The 21,468-nt window shown below is 35.4% G+C and overlaps 4 protein-coding genes across 6 annotated transcripts; 2 read left to right on the top strand and 2 right to left on the bottom strand.

Annotated features, from left to right (window-relative positions):
- Nucleotides 1–1,220: 1,220 nt before the first annotated feature.
- On the bottom strand, nt 1,221–3,641 carry LOC129941811 (anaphase-promoting complex subunit 7). Of its 2 annotated transcripts, XM_056050540.1 has the most exons (6): nt 3,491–3,641; nt 3,307–3,426; nt 2,726–3,221; nt 2,008–2,666; nt 1,661–1,941; nt 1,221–1,592 (listed from the first exon to the last, which is right to left on the bottom strand). In XM_056050540.1, exons 2-6 carry the CDS (start codon nt 3,376–3,378, stop codon nt 1,361–1,363), a joined length of 1,740 nt encoding a protein of 579 aa, XP_055906515.1. In that variant the 5' UTR covers nt 3,379–3,426; nt 3,491–3,641; the 3' UTR covers nt 1,221–1,360. The 2 variants fall into 2 exon arrangements, with proteins under 2 accessions (XP_055906515.1, XP_055906516.1); XM_056050541.1 differs by lacking the exon at nt 3,491–3,641 and having other exon boundaries at nt 3,307–3,484.
- A 3,255-nt stretch (nt 3,642–6,896) lies between these two features.
- LOC129939838 (beta-arrestin-1) lies at nt 6,897–9,137 on the top strand. 2 transcript variants are annotated; one of them, XM_056048005.1, is made up of 2 exons: nt 6,897–7,434; nt 7,536–9,137. In XM_056048005.1, exon 2 carries the CDS (start codon nt 7,550–7,552, stop codon nt 8,876–8,878), a length of 1,329 nt encoding a protein of 442 aa, XP_055903980.1. In that variant the 5' UTR covers nt 6,897–7,434; nt 7,536–7,549; the 3' UTR covers nt 8,879–9,137. The 2 variants fall into 2 exon arrangements, with proteins under 2 accessions (XP_055903980.1, XP_055903979.1); XM_056048004.1 differs by having other exon boundaries at nt 6,898–7,454.
- A 4,442-nt stretch (nt 9,138–13,579) lies between these two features.
- LOC129938441 (required for meiotic nuclear division protein 1 homolog) lies at nt 13,580–15,014 on the top strand. The gene has a single exon (XM_056046001.1). It carries the CDS (start codon nt 13,764–13,766, stop codon nt 14,946–14,948), a length of 1,185 nt encoding a protein of 394 aa, XP_055901976.1. The 5' UTR covers nt 13,580–13,763; the 3' UTR covers nt 14,949–15,014.
- Nucleotides 15,015–19,181: 4,167 nt separating this feature from the next.
- LOC129940000 (ribosomal protein 63, mitochondrial) lies at nt 19,182–19,811 on the bottom strand. The gene is made up of 2 exons (XM_056048215.1): nt 19,534–19,811; nt 19,182–19,461 (listed from the first exon to the last, which is right to left on the bottom strand). The coding sequence occupies exons 1-2, from the start codon at nt 19,702–19,704 to the stop codon at nt 19,312–19,314; spliced, it is 321 nt and encodes a 106-aa protein (XP_055904190.1). The 5' UTR covers nt 19,705–19,811; the 3' UTR covers nt 19,182–19,311.
- Between the last annotated feature and the right edge of the window lie 1,657 nt (nt 19,812–21,468).

Genomic DNA, 21,468 nt, shown 5'->3' with positions numbered 1-21,468 from the left:
CTGTTTTTAACCTTTACAGAGCAGCGGGACTTCTCCATGGTCATCCTGCATAAACGGACAAATTTGGCAGGGATGCCAAAACTAGATATGGCTCTAAACAGTTGGTTCCTGTATGAACTATCATACAAGCGACTATGAAATCGATGAAAAGATGATGGGTGTCGATTTTATGTTTTTGGGTTTCTGCAAGGTTTTTAATGTGGCTGTTGACTTTCCTGTCCTTAATCCACACTTTTAAGGACCTATCAGGTAATTCACAATAGGCTTTAGACGTTCAGATATTACGAAAGAGAAGTTTTTTTTATCTGATGTTATAGTTGGTGCAGTTTATAGGGTCCCCCTTTTCCAGTATCGGGCAAACAATATTTTCTTTCGGCCATATTTTACAGATATGTTGGTGCATGGTCCTAACCAAATTATCTTCCGCTGCTTTAAAAAGTTTGGCATTTAAGCCATCTGCTCCAGCGACTTTTTATAAGGCTTCGGTCTATCGTCGTCTGTATTGAATGGATTATCATGCCTGTTCGTCGACGTCGTCGCCGTTATACAGTCTGCAGGAGTGGTCCTTCTATATCCTCAGCATTGAGTTCTACTATAATGTTCTACTATAATGTTTGCACTTTCGTCTTTGCAGTCTTCGGTTTTATGTTTATAACCTTGTGAATTTCTTTTCACCTGCTCATACAACTTAACGAAGTTTACGAACTTATTTTTAGGAAGTTAATAAATAACACCTTTACCTGTAACAGGGTATTTATCTTAGTCTTTGTCCTATCATCTTTTTGAAGTCCAATGACTATAAATTCCTTCTGTACCGCAAAAAAAAATTAATCAAGAGCAATTCTTTGTATGATCTCTACAATCATTTCACTTTGCATATTAATGGTTTAGCCATTCACTTCTTTAAAGCTTCATATATTTATTAATAGTGAATGTTGGTGCAATTCAATGATGTTGAAATTCTCCTCTTCTTCATTCGCAGCTTATCTCGTTCTCGACACTTCAAACAAAATATTGGCAAACGCACCAAACGACGTATCACTTTTTCTGCCGAGTATGGCTACGTCTTCAGCATAATGACTAACGATGTCCGTACAATTGCTTGGAATCGCTTGAACATAAGAAATGGCTTCCCAAAACATGTGTCTGCCCAAGTGAATTGAAAATTAATACAAAAAATTCGAGTTTACAAATAAAGAAATTTCAAGACTTTTCAAAAAATCTTTCGCTTGGTAAAGTAAAAATGGAAAATCATATTTAACTGAAAAATAAGATTAACAATAATAATAATAATTGATAACTGTAAATGAATTGTATTGATTCAATAACTATAATAATTAAAAGATAAAACTACGATAGCCTAAGCATCTACATCCGACCATATCGGATCGCTTTCAGATTCGCCATCTGGATTAGCAGCAGCTGTTGATGAAAACTCAACTGCTTCAATTGATGGTTCATCATAATCGATTGGCCATTCTTCATCCTGTGAAGTTGTTGCTAAAGAACACTCATCTTGTTTTGTTGTTGTTTCAGAAGCCTGTCCAAGGGCATTTACACCCTCTAAAGCTCGGTGGTTTGTTGGTTCCATGCTATAAAAAAATCAAACCCATTTTTGTACCTAGAAAGATTCACTTCTTTTTTTTGATTTTATATAAACCTTAGGGCAATTGTGTAGTATTCCAAAGCACCATCCAAGTCTTTTTCGCTACTTAAAATATCTCCAAGCATTGTGAAAAGCTTGCAACTGGGATAGCTAGCCGCTTGTTTTTTCAACAGCTTTATGGCCTCCTGTGTTTCTCCCTCAGATTGAAGGATCTGAGCCATCGCTGATACGGCCGGAAAGTAGAACTGGTCGATTTCTAAAGCCCGATTTATAAAAGTCTTTGCCTGACGTTTTGTAACTGTATTCGAAGAGTACAGAAGTATACTGGCAAGTAGCTGTTTATATTTTATCAAATTTATAATAAGTCTGAGAAATATGCAAATGAAAAATAAAATTCTCACCACATAGCCCCTTGGGCAAGTCCTGAAATAGCGTGCAGCCAAAGCACACATTGTTTGTGCATCTTTTAAGCGCTTAAGTCCGATGTAACACCCCGCAAGACCTTTGTACATCTCAAAACGATAGTTAGCCAAACTCTGAACTGTTCTATAACAATGAATTGCTTCCTTATATCGTTTTAACTGAAGAAATATCTTCCCACGCAAAAGATACGCTTCAACATTTGTTGGATCAAACGCAATTGCTTTGTGGGTAAAATAGGAAGCCTGTTCGTATTTTCCATTCGCCAATAGACTCTCAGCCATGACAAACCAATTTTCCGAACTAAATTCATTGATATTGGATTGTTGGCTAGCCAGCTTTTCCAACTCTGCTAGATTATTATTCCTCGCATAGACCACGGCCAATGGCATGATATGTTCTGTGCTATATGGACTTATCATGTGTGCTGTTTCTAGATACTGCTGCGCCTGAGCATGGTTCCCGTTGTAGTAGAGAGCTTTTCCAATTAACGTTAGAATATGATCGTTTTGATGGAGTTTTGTGTTGTCGTTAATAGATTGGAATGTTTTTGACGCATCCAGATGTTTATGAACATATATTTGAGCATGGCCTTTTATCCACAAACTTAACCATTCAACATTTTTGGGAGCCGAACTCACTATAAAATTATAAACTAAGCTTGAAAACACCAATTATATAAAGTCATTTCTTGCTTACCATTCACTACTAACGAATTGACTTCAATTCCATCAACGCCGACTTCCAAGAGTGAACTTATAGCCTCCAATGCCATTGGACAATCACGCAGTACATCTTTGTAAGAGGCAATAGCTTCCAATGCATTTCTTGAGTGGTGATGTTGTAGCTTTGCCAGAAGCATGTTTATCTTTGGAAGTCTTGACTTACTCGGAATCGATTGCAATGTCGAAATAGCCAAATTCGAGTCATTCAACTTACGATAGCATATAGCTAGACGATATTTAATTTCTAGCTCCGTAAACTGATCATAGGTGTTCTCGATCCAATCAAAACTAGGATTCTTACGCCTCATAAGGGTCTTTCGCATAGTTAGAGCCGAATGCAGGTGTGTTGCTGCCAAACGAAACTTTCGTTCATGATAGTACGCGTCTCCACGAAACAAAAGTACCTGGTACTCCTGTTCGGGAGTTGCAACCAATCTGTCATTTTGATAGACAGTTGTAAGCAGGCTGGCCTAAATCACAAAACACCATTAGAAAAAGAATTGTTCTTTTTTTTTGTTGAAACTTAATTAATGAAGATAGGTAGAATGCTCTTACCACAGAAATCACGCAGCTGTAGAGTTCACTGTCGTATAACTTCTTCAAGTTTGAAAATAAAACATTTTCCATTTTGTGTGTTGACTGTTATTCAAAATTTCCACCTTTTTTAATTTTTGGCTGCCGAAGGTAAGTTCATATTCTTTAATTATGAAAAGAAAAAAATGTTAAAGACGATACGAACCTCTGATACGAATTGACGATAGTTAGTTTCGCGATTTTTACCTTCTCTTTCCAAACTTTTCCGCTTTCTGTTTACTTGCAATTCAACACTACACTTTTTTCACCAATTGAAGTTCACCAATGACAGAAGAACAAGAATATCTTGAATGCGTTCATTTTCACAGATGTATGCGCCTCATGAACTGTCAAAAATAAATTTGTAGAGAAACATTTTTTAGCATCGAATCATTTTTTAAACATAAAAAAATATATCTTAAGCCTTTCCACACCAAACCGAAAACCCGGTTTTCGGCGAAAAGTTTTCGAAAACTCATAAAGTGTTCACACCGAGTATTAACAAGTTTTCGTTTGAAATTTCCATTATTTTGATACTAATTGTCAAATTTTGTATAAATAATACATGTATGTATTTTTAATTTAAAAATTTATTGGTTTTCGAATAATTTGTGAAATAAAATGATTTCTCGCCAAATTGGTTTGATATCCAAACATACAAAGAAATTGGAACAAAGTATGAAGTTCTTGCTCAACTTCATATCATTGCCTCAAGGCTCTACCATGACCAGAAAACGTCAGCGTTTTGTTTTGAAAATGAAAAAAATAAGAGTTTGATTGATGCAATTGAGAATCATCATCGACAAAGAAGCATGTGGACAAAGGGAGGCTTCCATAATACCATTTACCTCTAAATTATAAAAAAAAACTTTCTACCTCACTGCACTTTCTACCTATAAGCACTTTTTGAGAACACGAAGTCTTAGAAAACAATGTTGAGTTTTTTAAACAGCATTTTAGAATCAGCCGTGAAACATTCAACATATTGTGCAATGAGCTGAAAAAACTAAAAATGCCCGTTACCAACTTTAGAAAGTGCATATCTTTGAAAAAAAGAATAGCCATTGCAATATATAAGAAAAATGTATGGGAAAACTTGCGAAAACCGAGTTTTCGGTTCGGTGTAGAAAGGCTATTAGTAAGTATATTTCTCAATGATCTGATCATAACGCAGATCAGTGGTTGAGTTGACTGGGCATATTATGTCTTGCCATGAGCAACTTCAAATGTCACATTTGACACAACGGTTAATGTGTTGTTTACTTTTTTGTTGATTTAGCTTTTGTGTCGGTAGTTGTTGTTTTTTTACAAAATTAAGTTTCAAACGAATTATATAAAAAAAAATGCTTTGAGTAAATAAAAATTAGCCCTTTTAAAAAAATGAATACTGGTTAAAAAGCTGGAGGAACTACAACAACTAACTTTTGAAGAGGATAAAAGAAAACAGAGGTTTTGGGCGAATCCATTTCTTGAAGTAAGGGAATTTGAGATACACACCTACTCACGGACTTACTATAGGAGGACGGTGCAGACTATATGCATTTTTGTAGCATGTCGGTCAATAGCTAACTGATACAGGTAAGTAATATGTAGTAAACAACAACAATATAAGAAATTAAATGTATTTGACAAACGTCAAATTTAATGGCAGGATTTTGATCCGCTCGAAAAATCCAAACTGTGATGACCGGATCATGGACTAGATGTTGGATTGTTGGTCTCTATTGGATTATCTGATGGTAGGCCAATAGTCCTGTCATCAGAAATGTTCAATGGAGACCCCTAGTAAGAGTTGTCACCCTGGTAAAAAGCAGTTCAAAAGAAACCTACTATTGACATTTTCACTGTCTAGAAAATATATATTTAGTACTCTTCTTGTGTGCAGCTAAAATTAGAAGCAAATAAGAGTCACCAGCGTATTGTACAATGGCGTTTTGATTCAAATTTAAAAGCTTTTTCTCTAATATCAAGGAAATGAAATCATTTTGTGGAATTTTATGACAAAACCTCAAACAAATTTTCAGTTATTTTATTGCTATAAGCAATCCACAGAAAATGCTTTCGGGAATTTAGTAAAGCTACTTTTAAATGTGGTGAAGAAGTATTTAAATAAATAATAATCGAAATGTCAGAATAAATAAATGCTACCTAACCTTTGTGCACTATAGTATTATCATTTAGCTGTTTTTTTTAAACGTTCGCCGTAGCCTCAAGGTTGCTTTGGGAGTCTTATATAATTAAAAAAACTGCAAAAGCTAATGTCGGACACAGGCACTAGGTGTCACCCCAATAAAAACCCACGATGATGGTACTATAGGTTTTATGTACAAGAAGGAAAAAGAGTTGGTGTTGAATCTTCAGACTCGTTGGTGGCGCTGTCTGTTCCATTCCAAATGTATGCAGCTGTTTAAGAGCTAAGAGTAAAATAAACTATAAAAAGTAGGAATGAAAGGAGTAATTTTGTTTTTTTTTTAAAGTATCAACTAACATGTATAAGGGTGCTAACATATTGCTATATGTATCTTAAAAAATTGACAATTTTTTGTCAAATTTAATGTTGAATTTAAAATTTGCATGAAATTCGATATTTATGCTATGATCTCTTATTAATAAACGATACATGCTATGACCTTAATATTAAAGTCGACTCTTTTGAAAGCAAACAAAAACTGAAATTAACATTTTGGTAAGGCACGCCGCTCACATGCAACTTTTTCGAAACCAAATAGTTCGATCGTTAGTTGCCCAAACATCGCGCACATAAGCAACTCCGAGTGTTATCAACGATATAAACCAATACACAATAAACATAAACTAAATTTTTCTCTCTCTTGCACTTACAAAAAATTATTAAACGATTTAGTTGAATATTCACGCAGTTACATATAATTCTTTGTGACACAAACTAAGGAATTGGTTTGAGATGATTGTTTAGTTAGTGTCAAAACACAAACTAAAAAGTTGTTTGATTGGCGACTAAATGGTTTCTATATGTGCGCGGACTCTCATACAAGTCTCTAGTGCTCAGTTTAGAAACCAAACAGTTTTGAAACTAAAAGTTCCATGTGCGCGCCTAGCCTAAAGGTTCAACTGATTTTTCTTTTAATTTATACAACTCCCATTAAAGATTTCAGAAAATAAAATTCCTCGTGGATTGAATCAGGATTTTTGGTTCATTGTGAGAAATTTTCAATGATCACAATCAAATAATAAATTCAGTGGTTTCAATCGTGAACGTACACATTAAATTCACTTCCCCTACACAAGTATGAGGAGAAGGTTAATAGTTCAACGTTAATTTGTTAACAATCAGATTTTTCTTCAAATTTTACAATAGCAAATTGTAGCCAAAAAAGCAAAAAGTAAAAATGACGTATTTTTGGCTTTAAAAAAGAACACCATTGGAATAACTCTTTTTATGTCAAGAAAAAGAACCCATTCATTTTCTACCGGTTGAATTATTCGATACATAAACTAACCACAGGCAGCGCTTCCATCGACACGAAGAATTTCCAGGAAAAAAACATTTGTCACCCCCGCCGCCTCATAAACCAACAGTTCACACGCACACACCAAAACACCGCACACTGACTGCACAGCACATATCGCACACAAGAAAAAACTTGACATTTGCCGAGAAAAATGAGTTTAGATAAATATTTGGGCGTTTATGTTCGTCGTTTCAATTAACTAATTTTAACATTTTTCACAAAAATATAATAAACTTTGAATGTTTTTTTCCTCTCCTAACCGCAAACTATTGTTTGAAATTTAAATAATATACAAATGTGTGCACCAGAATAATATAATCTGCTATAAAAGAAAACTTAAACTTAACTTAAAAATCAGAAATCAAAAATCTGCTTAAATAAGAAATCAGAAAACAGAATCAACATTCAACAACAGTTTGCTCGCTCACAACTCACAAGAAGAAGAAAAAAAGGAAACCCGCCGATGTACATATTTTTATTGACTTAAAGAAAAAAAAGAATAAAACAAGAACAAAACGAACACAAATTTATATCTACTGCTACTTTACTTCGACTTCCAGAGAGATAAACATTAAACGAAATTCCATTCATTACGCTCGCGTCACGCACGCCCCTCAACGCAAGTATTAAAAAATAAAAGTAATAATAGAAGGAAAAAGTTTCTTTCTACACTCGCCGTTTTGGAATTTGTATATATTTTTGATTTTGGTTCTTACACAGGTAGAAGCAGAAGTATGATTAATTCAGGTCTACATCGATCCCCGCAGCCTTCTCCGGATCCGGACATTGACGATGGCAGTTCGAAGCGACAGGCGACACGAGTCTTTAAAAAGAGTTCGTCCAATGGCAAAATAACAGTGTATTTGGGTAAACGGGATTTTGTGGATCATGTGTCGCATGTAGATCCAATCGATGGAGTGGTCTTGATTGAGCCAGATTATGTAAAGGACCGCAAGGTGTTTGGACAGGTGTTGGCGGCGTTCAGGTATGGTCGCGAGGATTTGGATGTTTTGGGACTAACGTTTCGGAAAGATCTCTATTTGGCGAGCGAACAAATATTCCCCATTATGGAATCAGAGCGACCCTTGACCCGGCTACAGGAGAGGCTGATAAAGAAGCTCGGCCCAAACGCATATCCATTTTACTTCGAAGTTCCTCCGTATTGTCCAGCATCGGTGTCGCTGCAACCGGCTCCGGGTGACACAGGCAAACCCTGCGGAGTTGACTATGAACTTAAGGCGTTCGTGGGCGAGAATGTCGACGACAAACCACACAAGAGGAACTCTGTTCGCCTAGCTATACGGAAAATAATGTACGCCCCTTCCAAGCTTGGCGAGCAGCCCTCGATTGAGGTGAGCAAAGAGTTCATGCTGAAACCAAACAAAATTCACCTCGAAGCCAGCCTGGACAAGGAGCTGTACCACCATGGCGAGTCGATTTGTGTGAATGTCCATATCGCCAATAATTCCAATCGCACCGTAAAGAAGATCAAGGTGCTGGTGCGTCAATTTGCTGACATCTGCCTGTTCTCGACGGCGCAGTACAAGTGTGTGGTGGCAGAAACCGAGTCGGAGGACGGAGTCCAAGTGCAACCCGGCTTCACGCTCTCGAAGGTCTTCGAATTGACTCCGCTTCTGGCCAACAACAAAGACAAGTGGGGTCTAGCTCTGGATGGTCAGTTGAAGCACGAAGATACAAATTTGGCCTCGAGCACAATAATCGCAGATCCGACACAGCGCGAGAGCCTGGGCATCATTGTGCACTACAAGGTGAAGGTGAAACTTTTCATAAGTGGCCCACTCTTGGGCGGTGACTTGGTTGCCGAGCTGCCATTTATCCTCATGCATCCCAAGCCAGAGGATGACACGGATCCAATTATATCAGAAAGATCGCCCCGACGCAGCCTACAAGCAGCCAATGCCGGTCTGACGGCAGAAAATGCCGCCGAAGTTCCAACAACCAATCTTATTCAACTAGACGGCGACGACAACGGTCAAGATGATGACATCATCTTCGAGGACTTTGCCAGGCTGAGATTAAAAGGAGCAGAAACGGAAGCCTAGTTGATCTTAAATCAACATCAAAAACATTTGCATTGAACGTAAAAAAAAGCGCAAGGACTAAGAAGTAAGGAGCAAGAAATGTTAGAAGTAGGAAGCAAAGAACTAAGTGTCTGGATTCAACACAGAATTTTGTATTCGTAGCGATAGATATATTTATGTATATGCAAATACATATACATATATGTGTTTCATTTATTATTTAAAAACAAAACAAAAATGTCTCCAGTTCATTTTATATTATATATTATTATATTATCTATTATATTGTTTTTATATTCTTATATAATTATTATTGTCGGCTTAATGTAATAGTCCCTTAGTGATTAACTGGTTTTTAAAGATGAAGAACAGCTGGACGACGAACAACAAAGATAAAGATGATGATGATGACGACGAACGACACGATGCAATTACGATTTACGACGAAGAAGATTAATAAACAAAACAAAAAGAAGTTTTTTTTATCGCATTTATGAAACAACTACAAAAACATCCCAACAAATACAAAATATTACAACAGCAAAAAATACCTTTTTCTCTTTTCTCTGCACCATTCGTTATCCCAAAAAGTAAAATTTGTATATTTTATATTTTTTAGTATTCCAAAATAAACACAACAAAACTATGTACCAAAAAAAAAACAACAAGAAAAAATATCTATTCCAATTAAGTTCAATTTATGAGAGTGATTCATGATGAAAGCCACAAATTTGTGGGGTGAGTCACTTAAGTAATCTGTGAGCTCGATTGAATTGAATTTTAAGTATTTGTTTTTGTTTCATTAACATAAGCGAACTCCTTTTGATGCAATGATCAATACAAAGTCATCGTTACGAAAATAGGTAAGCATTTAAAAGGAGATATATTGATGCAGAAGATATTTGTGATGAATATTAAAATGGGATGTAAGAATAGAAGGAGGCATTCTATACTCGTGTGATGCGACTGTAAAAGGAGTACGTTAGTAAGTATTGATGTTGGTTCGCAGTTGCCTTCCAAGAATTGTGGACGTCATAGGAACAATAAGGAAGTAACTTCAAAATAAGGAGTTGTAAAAAAAACTTACAGCCAATTGTAGTGAAGTTATAGGATGTTATTTTAGGAATCCGATGTACATATATATAGTTGTGTGAATTGCAATTACTGTTAAGTAATTCAAAAATGAATAGAAAAGAACGAAAACATTAAAATAAGTCCCATTGAAAATGCAAGCATACGGCATTCACTAAAATTCCATAAATGTACCTAATTATTTCATTCATCTACCTTTCTCAAAACAGACATTTTTGTAATCCAAATGACGAAGTTTAAAAGTATAAAATTAATTGCGACGATAATTTTACGCTTAGTTAGTTTAAGTTACTTCTGATATTAATGACAATATAAATCGTTATTTTGTCATTTTTTTTAAATAATACTTTAAACCTGAGATTAAAAATGGTTCATACATGAAAGTTTTAATAATTTTCTTACTCTCAAAGTGATTGGGCAGGTTCAGCCAACATAAGGGACTTCATTTTCAGTCAACTTCATTCTTTGAACGTAAATTTTGACCAAGGCAACTAGTTAGTTCTTCAAGCGTCACATCTCCACTTTGAGTTCATAGAACAAAAAGTACCAACAAAATTACTGTCATAAAAACACTCCTCAGCAAGATACAAGTCCACAACGATTTGTATTTTTATTGTAAAGAAATATTAGTTACTTCTTTTCCAAATTGACAAGGAACCCTTTCACAGAAAGCATTAAATAAAGTTTTGTAGAAAATTAATAAATCATAGAGTAATAAAGTTCAGCTTTCAGTTGAATGAAAAATCATTATCAAGTGTCATTTTGATAGAAGTAGACTTGACTTGATAGTTAGGGAGATTTTTCTTGACTTACTTCCCAGTCAGCTTTCCATTAAAGTTGTCTTAATTGGAAGATCATTTTTTGACAGCTAGCCAATCCGATACTATCAACTTGCCTAACTTTAAAGTCCCTTATGTCGTCTGAACCTGCCCATTGTAAATAGTTTTTAGTCGATTTCTAGTTTCCGCTTATGGAATTAAAAGTTAGATTAAATATTCTACTTTACATATTTCTTTATTTTAGAATTAGGAAATTATTTTTTAAACATTTCAACGAAAAGTTCTGACTGACTTCATAATAAAGGAGGTGGCGCAACAACTCGTAGACAGCCAGGACCTAATGACTTTCAACTCTCAACTATTCATGTGCGAGTCATTTCAGAGATAGATGAGACCTACAGTAACAGTTTGTATGCCAAATTCGTAAGTTTGAGTAATATCACAATAATTACTCTTGAAGAATTTGTCGATTCCTTGCAAGAGGTTGTAGACGTGGAAGAGAAACCAGAGGTGGCACACACAGGTATAAAACCCAACATTTCTGGCATGATAGTCCTACGCACTAACCATCAGAAGTCAGGACACGGGTATTATTTTAATAAATAATTTCTCAGGAACTCAAATCAAAAAAAAAAATGGGGTGGCGCAACAGTCCCTTGTGAACCAGGGCCTAGTGACTTACAACTCTCAACCATTCCTGTGTGCGAGTACTGTTGTCAGGAACTCAAATACGTTTATTTTTGTTCAACCTTTTAAAAAACGGGTACTTTTTTAACAAGGTTGATTTTCAATCTTGCAATACTTTTTACACAATTAGTCTTTTTGACAGCTGTCACTATTATAATGCTATTAAAAGCTTTGCTCTTGAACAACGTTTGAAAATTGTGCACATTTATTTAAAAAACAATGGTTCTGTTCAAAATACGATGAAACTCACTCACCGTTTACATGAGTGCGTTAATTTGCATAATTGTCGAGACACCGTTACATCCCCAAAAATTCATTGTTTGGTGTGATCAATAAGCAGATAGAGAATCATTTCTCCACATTTTTTTTTCAAAAATGAATCCAGCCATAATGCTACGGTTAATAGGGAACGCTTTAGAGTCATGATTTATGACTTTTTTGTGTCTGCATTGGTGGATGTTGATGTGGACGATCTTCAGTTCCAACAAGATGGCTCTGTATTCAGTTTATTGAACACAAAACTTTTGCTGGGAGCATTATCTTGCGTCTGTCTGATGTGTCAGGATCGTTTTAGCACCACTGGCATATTTTTTGTGTGGCTATGTTATCTTGTCTAAAATGATAATCCCGATACAATTTACGCCTTGGAAAAAAATCTTCAGCAAGTTATTGCTCACATACCGTCCCAACTGCTGCGAACAGTTGTCGAAAATTGAGCCTTTTAACTGGTTTGTATTCAAGCCAACTACTATCGCAAAGTCATTTTTATATTATATTCTTGCCCATAAAGTTTTATTTCTTCTTAAAAACAACACGTCTAAAAAACACATTTGCAATGCAGTGGAATCGGGTAAGTGATCGTTGCTCTTTTAAAAGTCACAGTTCATTATTATCAAAAGCTCTTGGGTAGATTAAATTAGTTGAAGAACTTCTGATGAGAATTAAAGAAAAAAAGACTAAGTTTGAAATTAACAACTGATTCCGATTTCGAAGTTTTGTTAAAATTAAAACCCGCTGTGATCAAAACGACTCTTAATTATTTTGACTTTGTATGAAAATAATCAAATAAGAACTACTTTAATCACATAAACTAATGGGGTTTTCTATGGGTATAAATCAATTTAATTTTGATCTACATCTGTCAAAACACAAATTTCCATCGTTTTTGCATTCCATGGGGAAAAATAAATTTATTTACTTTTGAGTTATGATTTGTTGGCAGATTTAATAAATCTAATTCAATTTTTAGCTGTCAGCTTAACAGTTTAAAAATTTTTAGCTGGAAATTGGACAGATTCACTGCACTCGTTAATACGTAAACTAATTAAGACTTCTTCTGGAAGAACAGTTAGTTCCTTTTGTGATTGTTTTCAACAGGAAGTTTATATTAAGACTTTATTTGTTCGACTATGAGCCTTAACAATAAAAAGTCGCTAAAAACACGCCTGGTTTGGTTTTAACGAAGTGTTACTTTTCGCTTCAACCAAAATAAGTCTTTTAATAAATACCCCTCTATTGCATTATCTACTACATTCGCTGTGAAAAAGTTAGAATTCAGGTGACATTAGTAATTAATATAAAAATAAGTCAAAAATAAATATTTATTTGAACAAAATTAAGTTTTAAAATAGATTTTAATGGTTCAAATGTTGAAGACATAATCATCTTAGAAGATTTGGCCAAAGAAAGGAGGCACTAAAGTTTAAAAATGTTACCGTTCAGAAAATATGTCGATGCTCAGCTTTTCGACACTGCAGCCATTTCGAAAATGATTGACATTTATAAAACAAAAACACAATGAAATATTAAAACAAGTATTCTTCCACTTACTTTCTTCTACAATATTTTCACGAACAATCCCAACAATTCTTAATGCTTTTTAACTGAAAAATATTATTTTGTATGCTGTCAAAATAACAGAACACGCCGTGGAGTTATATTTAACGGTACATTTATAGTTTGTTTCTCAACAAACAAATAAATGGTAGCAGAGCCCAGTTTAATATTTAAGTGAGCTATTATTTTGACTATTTATAAGGCCCCTTGTCTGCAAACTCAGTAATGATGCTTACTCAACACTTTTAAGTGGTCAATAGTACAAATATTGAAGACAGCACTGGGCAACACTTAACGTCACACGTGCGATATCTGTCAAACCCGAATCGAAAGTGAAGCCGATACAGTCGTAGGTATGCTATGCGGTTGGACTTGATACCTTTGCTGATTGCTGCATTTGTAATTTTCCTTTGAATTGTTGAATAACCTACTCTTTCCATCACCACTATTGCCGGTGAAATATGCTGGATTTCATCACTTAGTCGCATTCATCAATTGCATATTCGTACACAATGAACTTCACACGAGCATTATTCGCCAAAGGATTCACTGTCATCGCACAAACCTCTGGACAAAGAGGATTTCTTACAGTCACAACAGCAGCTAAACGTAGTTTATTTTGTAATTACAGAAAAGTCCTTGCAGTTCCTAAGAACCTAACGCAATATCGTTCAGTACATGAAAACACAGTGTCGCCAATTCAAATCAAGAAGCGTGTAACTCGCAAAAAACGCAACGAAGAAGAGGATCTTGCTGCTCAGGGATTTTTCAACGTAACCGCATTTTCTACTGCCGAGCAGTATGATCTGGAAGCATTAGTCGTCGGATTAGAGGAGCAGAACTTGTATGCGGCTAAGAAGTTTTTTTCAACGGACAACCTGGGAGCAGAACAGGATGTTCTCTATGTCACTGCAAAGTACATGGTAAATGGGGAAGCAAGAGATATATTTTTCTTCCGAGAAGGATCCGTTGTTATGTGGAATTTCAACGAATTAGAAGCAAATAATGTGCTTTCGTTTCTGAAACCATACGAGAAAGATGGATATTTGAAGGTGCTTGTCAAGGGCGAGAGTGAAATCATGCCGTATACCTATATCCCTGAACCTATCGAAATCGCAGAGGACACACAGCCAAGTAAAACGCAAGCTCTTTTCAAAAACGGCAAGTTTTTCCTTTCCAAAGGAGATCAGACATTCTTAGAGAAATACACATTCTCAAACGCTATGGCAACATCCATCAAACTGGGCATATGGGAGGCTACCCTGGAGAGGTACATCGAAGGCATGGAATATCTAACGGAAGACCTTAAGAAAGGCCGCCGCATCAAGATTGATAGGGCCCAAGCACTACGTATGACTGGAGAGCTATTCGCTCTGCGACACATGATAAATCTAAGCTCAGATTTACTCGACACTCCTGACTTCTATTGGGATCGTGAGCAATTGGAAACACTTTACATTCAAGTCTGTTCGTATTTCAGCATCAACCGCAGAACCAAAGTTATGAACGAAAAAATCAACCATTGTGTTGAGCTGGCCGAATTGATTTCGCACAATTTAAATGACAAACATCATATCCGTCTCGAATGGATGATCATAATTCTAATTATGGTGGAAGTTGGATTCGAAATCCTGCATCACATGGAGCGACACTATCAAAGCAATGAACCACAAGCAATGGTTCCTGTAGCACATTAAGTACCTTCATATTTTTAAATTTAAATGTATTGAAAATAAATAAAATGTTAGATTGTTTTTGTTTTTATTAAAATTTTAGTTTTTGTTACGAGATGGTATTTTTGTTAAATTTTTGTTTCATATCTCACTTTTCTTGGAAATTGAATGACGTAAAAAGTGCAAAGTCCAAGGTAAGTACCAATCAACTTGTTATTAGCTATGACTGCAATAAATCTATTCGGAAACATAACGCGAAGTAGCTAGGAGGAAATGTATAATCATCTTTCGACAGAAATATTATAAGGCAGATTTTTTGTATTTTTCGCTTAGGTATAAGCCAAACAAAACAACTTTTTTAATTGAGGGAATACCCATACCTGCTACTAATTTGTCATTTAGTTTAATTTACTCAACAGTAATAAAAACACCGATACAGTTTAGATATTTTACATTTATTTTATATACAACAATACAATTTAATTTAACGTTCTAACGAATTTGAAATTATTTACAAACAGAATATCGAGCAAATTGGTACGAAGAAATAACTTTTCAAACGATTTGAAATTTAAGTCTACCTAGAAGCTAAGAATTCTAAATTGTATTGACTCTTGTAAATAAGACACGCTTAAGTAAATAATTGATTCTTCAGCTGTTATTCGTAAAACAAGAACAGGCTGTAAGAAGCCCGGTTGACCATTATATGACATAGAGATTGTGACAACAAGAAAAAAATTTGATCTTCTCAAGCTTTTTCATAAGTATTGCAATCAGTGCATTAAAAAAAAGCTATGCAGAATTAAATCTTCAGTTCCAAACTATTTGTAAGCGGGAAAAACATCACTATTTTTTTATAATAAGCGAACACAGAGGGATTCATATATGTACCTTTAATATGCCAAAGACACAGTGTGAGAGAAAGATAGAGCGTGGCAAGGCGTTCCACCTTCGCGTAGTACGGCTTAAAAATTAATCTCTGTACTTCATAGTTACCGAAGTTGGGCTCAAGAGTAAACTGATGGGCATTCCTAGAAGCGCGGGTATTATGGTTAAAATGTTTAAGGGGAGGAATGCAACTTTCTATTTCACTAGAGCATATTCCGTTAAAATAAAGATAAAAAAGAGCGAGACAAGAAACCTTGCGTCGATGTTCGAGTGACGTAATCATTTAAAAAGCTCTTCTTTCAATACTGTCTAAGAGGCTTAAATAAGTTACTGCACCAACAGCCCAGAGATGAGAGTTAATTCAAGTTTCAGACGTATGTATATAGGTTTTGTAGATTGTAGCCAGATCAGACGGAGAGACAAATTTCTTGCAACGTCTCGAAAACCTAGACATCTTGCGGCATTTTCGGCGAAATCGCGTTTGTGATTCCTCCACAAAAGGTGGTTACTGATGCACATTCCGAGGATGTCGAGATATTCCGTTTCGTTCATGCAAGTGCCAGTCACATATACTGGCAAAGAGGGTTTATCTCGCTTTAACGATAAAAGACAGCATTGGGTTTTTGAAGCATTAAATTCCACATGGTTTTCTATTCCTCATTGTACAATGCCTTATAGGTCGGAATTTAATGAGCTAATCATATTTTTGTGAGTCTGGAAACGATCATAAAAAGATAACAGTGCTACCGTGAGCGAAACAATGCATTGGATTAGAACAAAAAGGGTCGTAGAAAAAACGGAGCCCTGGGGAACACCAGCATTTATTTGATGGGTTTCAGATTTGAATCCGTCCAAAACAACTTGTGTTGAACGGTTCGAAAGAAAGTTTCTAATCCAACGAAGAAGAGATTGGTCAATACCAAAAGCACTCATTTTTGGTAAGCGAGCAAGATGCCAGAATTTATCAAATCCCTTTGATATATTAAGTGCAATAATCTTACTTTTTCCAAAACGAAGTAAAGATTTGTTCCACTGACTGCCGGTCTTTAAAAATTTTCCGTTCCTCAAGATATTTCTTAAGCTGATAATTAATCAGCGTTTCCATGACCTTGGAAAGAAGGGACATATGACAAACAACTAGAGCCCTCCCCTTTTTTAGAAGTCGTAGGATTTTGAAAAACGATTAAAAATATCGAGAGAACTCACCAATTTAATGAAACTTCTATCCTGTCCTAGTCAAATCTTCGAGAAAATTTTTAAAAAGCAAGTAGTACATATCTTCAGACTCAGGATACTCTGCTCTTAAATGTTCGTCGAAATTCTGAGTTTTTTATCAGCGGATTAAAAATAGTTTTTGAAATCGTTACCCGACAGTTGAATACATTTTAAGGCTTACCAAAATAGGTTATATGTACCTGCGAAAACCCAAGAAGTTGTGTTTTTTTTTGTGAACTTTCAATGAGCAATTGACACAATAAATAGAATAGCTCAGATGTTTGCAAGAGTTATTGAGGGGCTTTATAACGTAAATGGAATTGCAAGGATTTAGCACACTGTTTCATTACTTCTCTAGGACTGAAACAACGAAAAAATCTGATCCTATTAATCTTCTTTTTTTTATCGAATGTCGCCGTATGGAATTATTGTTGATGACTTTTAAATCAAAATTTTAATGTATCCAGATAATTTGGTGTTATTTAAACATTTTTCGTTTACAGAGCATCAATAACTTGTAAAGTTAAAAAAACTCCATAAATGCTACCTGGTCAAACTTCATCAGAAACAGAAGCATACATCAGTCAGCTAAGTATAAAACATATGAAGCTATCTCAAAATTAGGGATGAACTACTGTCCACATTTCTGGGGTTATTCCGAACATAACGGAAATCACCTTAACCAGTATCGCACCAAATTATCCTAAATATAGAAACAGATCTTCTTAAAGCCTTTCAAGACTAGTACCCTTCCCGTAAATAGATTACCGAGAAAACTTTAAGATGTTATTGTAAGATTTACTGGGCAAGTAAGTAGTCAAACGGACGCCTTAAACGTTATTTTGGATCTTCTACCAATCGACCTTTTTATTAAATTCATAGTTTCCTGCAGCGCTATTAGGCTGAAGGAATCAAACAGCTGGTTGTTTAAAACTTATGGTCACTGCAACACAATGAAATTGATTCTCTCAGATATTATCTCGGTAGACACTGACTACTGCACTCCTACTTTAAGGCTTAGTAAGGGTGTTAAGGTTATTTTCCCATCCAGAGAAGATTATGAGGATGACATCGTGTCGATAGGATTCGACACAACCATCTTTACTGACGGCTCAAAGATGGATTCTGGGATTTTTTCTGAGACCCTTAATGGAGCTAAATCGCTTAGGCATCCTGATTTTGCTAGCGTTTTTCAGGCTGAACTGCTGGCATTAAGGGATCTTGCATGCCTCCCTTACTTACACACAGCCCAAACTAAAAACATAATGCGGCTATCTTCACAGACAGTCAGGCAGCTGTCAAAGCCATTAACTCGGCCACATCCTCATCTAAATTGGTCCAGCAATGTCGCGATGAGCTTGCAAGCCTGAATATTAACCTCGGTGTCACCCTGATCTGGGTTCCGGGCCATAGTGGTATCGTGGCAAATGAACGGGCTGACGAGCTAGCCAGCTAAGGATCGGCCCTTCATAGCTCACTTGCGGAAATGGATAACATTCCTCTTGGTGCTATGAAGGTAAAATCTTTTCTATCTACCAAACTGAATCAATTTACCCAACTGCATTATATCTAGGAAGATATGGCCCACCTATAATAAAAATCGTACAAACGATCTTCTATGCAGGCCAAGGCAAGACATAGCCAGGATTTTTGCAGTTTGTACCGGACATTGGCCTATAGGAGTTCATGCAGAGAAGTTGGGTATCTCTTACAATACCTTTTTCCGTAGTTATAGTGACCAAAGAGAAAGTGAAACGATTATCCATTCCCTCTGCAAATGTCCTGAACAAGGTCTGAGTAGAAGGCATTGCCTCCAGAAACTTAAAGAAACACATTGGACGGAACACACAAACAGAGGGCCTTAATCACGATTCCAGTACAAGTATTCAAACCTAGGATATGACGAGTTCGCGAAATTACTTCGAAGACAGTAAGTCACGCAAGATGATTCGCAAGGTGTTAAAGTCCAGGTGTGGGTTGCTTAATTTCAATGCAAGACCATTTAGAAGAGATTGAGTAGGCATTTGTACGATCTGTACCATATTTCTGTTACAAATCCATATCAATTTATTCGGGTGCCCCAAATCAATGAATTCCTCTCATCGTCTATTGCATAACAAGAAAAAAATATCTGAAATTAGAAAATCAAGAACGTGATGTGCTTTCCAAGATTAACTTTTAATTCATGTCCATAACAGAAAACAACCGGCAATAAAATACTATATTTAAGTCTCCAGTTTGATTTATACGACTAAAAATAACAAAACAACAACATTGAATTGTATTAATCCCAAACTTCTTTAACTTTAAGGTGATTCAGACGATCTTCCAATGTAATGTGTGGCTTCATTTTGCTCAATGCCTGTGCATCTTGCCATTTCCTAACCAAAGTTTCTCTTTTTGCAAAAACTTTAGCATGGCCCGAAGATTCCTCCTATGCGATGGAAAATAAAATATTTATATTAAATTTGCTTTCATGTAATGCAAATAAAATATCATCATTCACCTGAGTCAAGTATGGATTTCTTAAAAGTAGCATTATAGCTTCTTGGCGGTCGTATTCTCTGGTTAATGTTTCCATGGCTTTTTTACTCACTGGCTTGACAAGTCGTCGTTTACCACGAAATATGTGACCAGGAACGGTGTTTTTGAAAAAATTAACTATTGATAAACGCATTTTTTTATTTTGTTAATTAAACAAGAAGGTAATATTTTTGTTTAAGATATATCTCGTAACACAAGTTGAGACGAGGAGAAGTAAGAATAATTTTAGCTAGAGCCGTCAGCTGTCAGTTAACTGTCAATCCGTTGAATCAGCTGCTGGTGGTACAAGTAGAAAACCGCTGGCGCTAGTGGCAGCAAAGAGGTGTAAGTTTATCATAAGACCATGATTTAATTGAAAACAGAATTAAATACTTATAATTATGCAACAGCTTCTTTCTTTACAATGTTCTACCATTAAAAGTCGGTTTAAGGGTAATCAAAATAAGATTGCCTAAATATCAACCCCCATAAAATCGAGAGCTAAAAGCAACAACCTAAATTCTCTAAGACGTTGCCAAGAAATTGGCTTTAAGACGATTTCCATTTGAAAGAAGAAGACTCATTTTCTTGTTCTATTAGTTTCTGTAATATGTAGATACTTCTTCTGTAATGGGTGGTATGCATATTGGTTCATACTGCATACACTCATTTACATCTCACTTATGTTAAACAGGCATTTGGTGAAGTAGGAATGAACAATGATTTATATTAAAATAAAATAAAATTACCTGCTTTATTAAACATCCTTGTTGTCCTTGTCGAATGGAAACTCGCTTCTAACTCGTTTTAATAAAATTTATTATTTATTACAAAATTCACAAAAGGAATAATACTTCACTTCTTTTTTATTTTAAATAATTTTCTTACTTTTGTATTCTTTTCCGTCCGCTAACGCCGAATATCAATTTAAAAAGAAATCTTATTGAAAAGCTTCAGTCAGTTGTCAAATTAAAAAAATCCGTTACGTTCAAGGATCACCAAGCGTTGCCAGATCTGTCGTAATAATCCACTCTATTTCTGAATGCATTAACTCAATTGAATTTATTTTTTTTCAGTTGTTATCAATAAAATATTTGTGTTCGATGTAAACAATGAAACGCTCTTAGATCAAATAAGCTTGCTTGTTCTGGCCAAGAACAGGAATCAAACCCAAAAAAACCTCTTCTTTAAAATTAGTAGAGGCTCTTTAGTTGTAACATTTGTTGCTTATCAGCTGGCCTATCAAAAAAGAAATTCAAATGTATCCAAGAATTTCTGGTACATTTGGTTATCTGACAGAAAAGCTAATGGTTGAATTTGAAAGAACACGAAAACTAATTTAAAATGGCTGCGTTCAATTTCGTATTTGATAGGATATTTTGGATAGGTGGATTATTAGATACCTTCTTGAACGGAGTTAGATAACTGTATTGAGAAAGATGTCAAAGAATAAAAACAACTTTCAGCTGTTCACAAAAAGCAGCGAAAAATTTAAGCTTCGAAGTCAAAATTCGGAGGCAAATAGATTCTTCTTCGTCTATTATGTACAGAACATCCTCAAATATAACTTCAAAAAGCTGAAATCAATTTTCAAATTTCTTGAGATTCAACTATGAATCAGCTGTTCTGTCAGATAGCTACACACCCCAGAAATTCTTGGACTTCTTTGGATTCCTTTTTTGACATCTCAGCTGTTTTTGATCAGCTGTTATTTTACACGTAAAACAATAACTAAAAGGTATCCGGATACTCTATCTGTATGAGATTGAACGCAGCCAATTTGTATGTTTTTTTGTAAAAATACGGTGAAATATTAAAATTTTCCATTTTATTTTACAAACATTTGGACCCTTAAATCTAAATGTGTCTGTTTTTTGTGAACAGGTGAAAGTTGTTTTTATTTTCAGCCGGCTGCCTC

The sequence above is a fragment of the Eupeodes corollae genome, chromosome 1 (assembly GCF_945859685.1).
Source record: "Eupeodes corollae chromosome 1, idEupCoro1.1, whole genome shotgun sequence".
In the NCBI taxonomy this organism is placed as follows: Eukaryota; Metazoa; Arthropoda; class Insecta; order Diptera; family Syrphidae; genus Eupeodes; species Eupeodes corollae.
Note: the sequence above shows the minus strand (reverse complement) of the source record. Positions and strands in the feature narration are given on the sequence as shown.

Bases quoted from the DNA above. Each gene is read 5' to 3' on its own strand.
- LOC129939838 (XM_056048005.1), top strand. From the start codon at position 7,550: ATGATTAATTCAGGTCTACATCGATCCCCGCAGCCTTCTCCGGATCCG.
- LOC129938441 (XM_056046001.1), top strand. From the start codon at position 13,764: ATGAACTTCACACGAGCATTATTCGCCAAAGGATTCACTGTCATCGCA.
- LOC129941811 (XM_056050540.1), bottom strand. From the start codon at position 3,378: ATGGAAAATGTTTTATTTTCAAACTTGAAGAAGTTATACGACAGTGAA. The intron at 3,222-3,306 runs GTAAGAGCATTC...TTTGTGATTTAG, and splicing joins ACAGCTGCGTGATTTCTGTG to GCCAGCCTGCTTACAACTGT. The intron at 1,942-2,007 runs GTGAGAATTTTA...AAATATAAACAG, and splicing joins CTTGCCCAAGGGGCTATGTG to CTACTTGCCAGTATACTTCT.
- LOC129940000 (XM_056048215.1), bottom strand. From the start codon at position 19,704: ATGCGTTTATCAATAGTTAATTTTTTCAAAAACACCGTTCCTGGTCAC. The intron at 19,462-19,533 runs GTGAATGATGAT...TCCATCGCATAG, and splicing joins GAAATCCATACTTGACTCAG to GAGGAATCTTCGGGCCATGC.